This window comes from Charadrius vociferus, unplaced genomic scaffold, assembly GCF_000708025.1.
Source record: "Charadrius vociferus isolate BGI_N301 unplaced genomic scaffold, ASM70802v2 scaffold490, whole genome shotgun sequence".
Classification (NCBI taxonomy): domain Eukaryota; kingdom Metazoa; phylum Chordata; class Aves; order Charadriiformes; family Charadriidae; genus Charadrius; species Charadrius vociferus.
In genome coordinates, this window is record NW_009646337.1 from 10,887 (window position 1) to 16,400 (window position 5,514).

Sequence of the window (5,514 nt, forward strand, 5' to 3'; positions counted from 1 at the left end):
TTTTTTGGCTGCATCTTGCTGTTTTGGAGAGTTTGGGATTGTATCTTGGTGTTTTGGAGAGTTTTGGGGCTGTACCGTGGTGTTTCGGGGGGGGTGTGGGGGGTATCGTGGTGTTTTGGAGGGTTTTGGGGCTGTGTCTTTGTCTCTTGGGGGGGTTTGGGGCTGTATTTTGGTGTTTCGGAGGGTTTTGGGGCTGCATCTTGGTGTTTCGGAGGGTCTTTAGGCTGTATCTTGGTGCTTTGGAGGGTTTGTGGGCTGTATCTTGAGGGTTTTATGGACACAAGATGGTGCTGGTGTCCTTCCCGTTGACTTCCCAGAAGAGATGAACTTGGGCAGGAGCAATCCAACACCGCAAACGGGGAAACGCGCTCACAGCTTGGGTTTTTTTTCTCCCCCAAAACAGGATTTCCCGTTCTTGAAGCTTGGCCAGATCGAGGAGGAAGCTGCGAGGAAGAGGAGATGCTACGAGATACCCCCGCAGGTGAGGAGGAATTCACTTGACCTTTCATCCTCTCTTCTCCTCCACCTTCCAGCCGAGCATCGCTTCGGGCTGTGGGACAGCCCCGTTGCTGGTGTCGACCTCCTGGAGACGGATCCCGGAGGATCTCCTTCCCTCTGGGATGGAGGCAAATCCCTTTCCTTTCCTTGTTCCTTCCTCCAGCGGGCGATGAGATGGGGATGGAGAACACAGAGGACAAACCCCACCGGCAGAGCTTGGTGGAAGAGGCTGTTTTGAAGGGCTCTGTGGAACAGGAGGTCAACGGGGAGGAAAAACCAAGGAGATGCCCCACGGGGAGAGGTTGTAAACCCACCCCACGAAGCTCGGAGGAGGAAAGACCGACCATCTGCGAGGAATGCGGCCGGAGCTTCAGCCGGAGCTCCAACCTGGTGGTGCACCAGCGGTTGCACGCCGGAGAGAAGCCCTACAAGTGCTTGGAGTGCGGGAAGAGCTTCAGCCGGAGCTCCCATCTCATCACCCATCAACGTCTGCACACCGGGGAGAAGCCCTACAAGTGTCCCGACTGCGGCAAGAGCTTCAGCGACAGCTCCACCCTCATCACCCACCAACGCTTGCACACCGGCGAGAAGCCCTACAAGTGTCCCGATTGCGGGAAGGGCTTCAACCAGAGCTCCAACCTCACGTCCCACCAACGCACCCACACCGGGGAGAGACCCTACAAGTGCCCCGAGTGCGGGAAGAGCTTCAGCGTCAGCTCCTACCTGATCCGCCACCAGAAGATCCACACCGGGGAGAGACCTTATAAGTGCGAGGAGTGCGAGAAGACATTCAGCCAGAGCTCCAGCCTCATCATCCACCAGCGCGTCCACACCGGGGAGAAGCCCTACAGGTGCGTTGACTGCGGGAAGTGGTTTAGGAACAGCTCGGACCTCATCAGGCATCAGCGGACACATACGGGTGAGAGACCCTACCGCTGCCCCGACTGCGGGAAGAGCTTCAACCGCAGCTCCAACCTGATGACCCACCAACGTATCCACACCGGGGAGAAGCCCTACGAGTGTCCCGAGTGCGGTCGGAGCTTCACCGTGAGTTCTGCTTTAATTAAACACCAAAGGACCCACCGGGAAGAGAAGCCCTATGAGTGCCCCGACTGCGGGAAGAGCTTTATCCGCTGCTCGAACTTCATAACCCATCGGAGGACCCACGTTGGGTAGAGATCTGGTGACTTACGTTGGGCAGAGACCTGGCTGGAGGTCCAAAAGTCTTTCCATGGATGAACGCGGGTAGGAACATCCATTTGGTGAGGTGGGCTCTGCTGTGGGACACAGACCAACGGAGAAATCCATTAAGAAGAGTGGACTCATCGGCTTTAGACCCCAAAAAGTCACATCTGCTCAGTCCAATAATTTCTTCTGGTGGCATCAAGCAACACCAGATGGATGACGGGCTTCTTCCACAGCCAACTGGTGAATGGATTTGGGCACAGACCGAGATTTTGAAGACACTGCTTGGGACTTAACTTCTTCAGGAAGAAAGAAATAGGGTGGAAGTGGTCCCATAACCCTGTTGGGACCCACAAGGCCAAGTTCTTCCTCATTTACAGGTTATTTTTTCCTTCACCTCATATTCGGTGGCACGGTACAACCTCTCTCCTGCCCATCTACGATTCATCTTTGGATGAATAAACTCTTGAGTTGTCCAAAGGGCTTCGGAAGAGGCTCCAGCAACATCTTAGGGATGGAGATGGGCACAGTCTCTCCACAAACTCCACGTTCCACTCTTGTTCTCTTTGTGCTGTCAAAAATAAGAACTCAGCTGTAATAAATGTTTTTTTCTCCACTCGCCTCCTTGGTTTGGCCTTCTTTGACCCAAAACACCTTGTTTTCATGCAGGCTGGGGCTTGGCCATCTCTAGGGTTGAGTTTTCCCACTGGTGCTGCAAGGATGGGAGTGGTGGGACGACAACGTGGATGGGTGGAGGGTGAGGAGGACACGTGGGCTCCAGGTGTCCACATTTTGGAAGGATGTTGCACCCCTATGACATAATCATCAGCGCCAAAAAAACCTCAACCTCTGCTTGGTTTGAACCCTCATCCTTGTCCAAGGGAAACGGAGAGGGATGGAAAGCCCCATCCCAGCTCCAGGGACTCAACACCAGTCCCACCACCCCTGCAGAGGATTCCGGAGGGGTCTGTCACCTTTTGGGCAGAGAAGATGCTCCCGCCCACCCAAAATTGGGAGAATTTTTTTCAGTTTTACTCCTCCAAAAAAGGTTCTTTCCCCAACACAGCTCCTGCTGCGTCACCACCACAGAGAGACTCACACGATACCAACACGCAAATGCTTTTATTTTGGCCACGATTTTCTTTCGAACCAGCCCCTTTCCTCAAAAAAAAACCAACCCTAAACACGGTTGAAAACATCAAGAAACGGTACCGAGACATCGAGAAACATCCCGGTTTACCGTGATTTCTTGTTTCTTGGGTGAAGCTCATGGGTCTCCCTTCCCTCCCATCCCCTCATCTGGAGTCTAAGGCAAATCACTCTCCCCCAAAAAACCCTTTATATATAAAATTGTATCAGGAAAGAAAAATAAGAGCTGGTGGATGAGATGGGTTCTCCTCGGTGCCACCACCGGGGACCACCATCACATGTAGGTAGGTCTGAGATGCCACCAGGAGGGGGACGGTCCCCAATTGGGTGGTCTCCATCTTTGGCCGATGTCTCTTGCGATGCGAGACATGACCGGAGCTACGCTGAAAGCTCTTGCAGCACTCGGCACAACCTTAAGGCTTCTTCTCCTCGTGATGGATCTGCCGATGCCGCACGAGTTGGGTGCTGGAGGTGAAGCTTTTGGGGTGACCCAGGCGAATGGAGGGTTTCTGCTCCGGGTGGGAGCGTGGGTGAAGCAGGAGGTTGGAACGACGGTTGAAGCCGACACAGGTTGTGGGGAGCGGGGACGAGAGACGCAGCAACATCCTCCTCCATGGCCGTCACCTCCGTGGGGACAACCCTAAATGGGGACAAGCCCAAAAGCCATCACCCCACTTTTCTCCGGGGTTGGGGTTTTGCCTAAAAAAAGGCATTTCTGGGGAAAAAAAAATAAATAAAAGATGGTGGGGAACCCCTCTACTTCAGCACCCACCTGGGGTGGGGAAGGTCGCTGCACCCCAGGAAGGGGGGATTTTGGGGGGCAGCAGAGATTTCTCCATCACTCTGCACCCTAAAGGTGAGATGGGTCGACCCATCTCCCCTTTATATAACATTATTATTTTATTAATAGAAAATAACCCCAAAGCGGTATTAAACCGCAGGTTATTCACTCACCCCTAATTTTCCAGCCACCATGGTTGGACACCGATGCCATGACGGGAAGAGCAGAGACCGATATTTGGGTCTAAATCTCCCTAAACCAGCATTGAAGAGGAGAAAGAGGGGTTTTCAGCTCAAAATGCATCAATCCCACCTCGTGGCCCCATTTCCTTCAGCGCAGGGTGAAAAATCCCCTCGCGGAGTGACGCTAAAATGCCCCGCGGGGATGGTTTCCCCCCCCAAAAAATAATAGCGGAGGTTCCATCCTCCCACGTCCCCTTTGTCCCTCGAGGAGGGTGTCACCACGATGAAGACTTCTTTTGGTAAAACCAAACCGGAAGATGCTTGAAAAATAAAAAATATGAAAATATCGGCGGGGAAAGGAAGCGGTTCCTGAGCCGACGGTGTTTCACGCTCCCTGAGGAGGTGGAGAAGGCACCACCGGTGGCACCACGCATGGAAAATGGGGCGACCTTGACCTTCCCCCTTCATTTTCGCGGCTCCCGGCCGTGGGTGCGGTGATGACGGGCCAGAAGGGAGCTCTGGTAAAACCCCTTCCCACACTGAGCGCAGCTATAGGGTCGCTCGCCCGTATGGATGCGTTGGTGGGTCACCAAACTGTAGCTGCGACTGAAGCTCTTCCCGCAGCCGGGGCAGGTGTAGGGTCGCTCCCCCGTATGGACGCGTCGGTGGGTCACCAGGTTGGAGCTGCGGTTGAATCGCTTCCCGCAGTCGGGGCAGCTATAGGGTCGCTCGCCCGTATGGATGCGTTGGTGATCGACGAGGGTCGAGCTGTCCACGAAGCTCTTCCCGCACTGGGGACACTGGTAGGGTCTCTCCCCGGTGTGGACGCGGTGGTGACGCATCAGCGAGAAGCTGTCGCTGAAGCTCTTCCCGCACTGAGGGCACTTATAGAATTTCTCGCCCGTATGGATCCGTCGGTGTCGGGATAACACCCAATTATCGCTAAAACTCTTCCCGCAATCCGGACACTTATAGGGTTTCTCACCCGTATGGATCCGCCGATGACGGATTAAAGCCGAACTCCAGATAAAATCTACCCCGCAGTCGCGACAGACGTAAGGCACGTCGCCTATATGTGGAACGAGAGAAGAGCTACCGCTAAAACTCGCCCCGCAGTCGGCATATCTATAGGGTCCCTCACCCGTATGGCTTTTCCGATGGCGGATATAGGTTGAACAGTTGCCAAACCGTTTCCCGCAGTCTTCGCAAACGTATCGTTTTTCCCCCGTGTGGATTCGACGATGATTCACCAGCGTCGAACCGCGGGTGAAATCCTTCCCGCATTCGGGGCACGTATAGGGTTTTTTTCCCCCGTATGGATCCGCCGATGGGTCAGTAAAGCGGAGCTGCTGCCGAAAGCTTTCCCGCACTCGTAGCATCCATAGGGGCGTCCGGGGTGGGGGGATGTTGGTACCCCCAAACGCTCCGGATCGGCTTCTCTTGGCGGGGCTGGATGTGGGGGTCCGCCTGTGCCTTCGCAGTGGGGTGACGGTGGAGGGGACAGATCTGGGGGGGCGCGGGTAGTGTGGGGGTCACCCCTCTCCTCCATGTGCCGGTTTTGGGGGGCCGGTGGGTCCCTTCCCGGCTCCATTTGTGTGGGGGTGGGAGGAAAGGTGGGGGGAATCACGTCAAACCTGGGGTGGGAGAAAATGGGGTGCAAGGTGAAAACCTGTAGAGCTGCCCCCCGACATCCGCACCCCAAAACAGTGGGGGGGGGGG

At 55.1% G+C, this 5,514-nt stretch overlaps 2 protein-coding genes across 2 annotated transcripts in view; one reads left to right on the plus strand and one right to left on the minus strand.

Annotated features, from left to right (window-relative positions):
* Window positions 1-5,514, plus strand: part of LOC104287899 (zinc finger protein 850-like) — a 36,754-nt gene that overhangs the window by 6,172 nt on the left and 25,068 nt on the right. The window contains exon 3 of the mRNA XM_009886669.1: window positions 832-1,670. Within this exon, the coding sequence (XP_009884971.1) occupies window positions 832-1,670 (839 nt within the window). The remainder of the gene's footprint in view (window positions 1-831; window positions 1,671-5,514) is intronic.
* The window catches only part of LOC104287697 (zinc finger protein 345-like), a 3,235-nt gene continuing 1,980 nt past the window's right edge, over window positions 4,260-5,514 (minus strand). Inside the window, 3 exon segments of the mRNA XM_009886461.1 lie at window positions 4,260-4,864; window positions 4,937-5,099; window positions 5,102-5,154. Of these exon segments, the coding sequence (XP_009884763.1) occupies window positions 4,260-4,864; window positions 4,937-5,099; window positions 5,102-5,154 (821 nt within the window).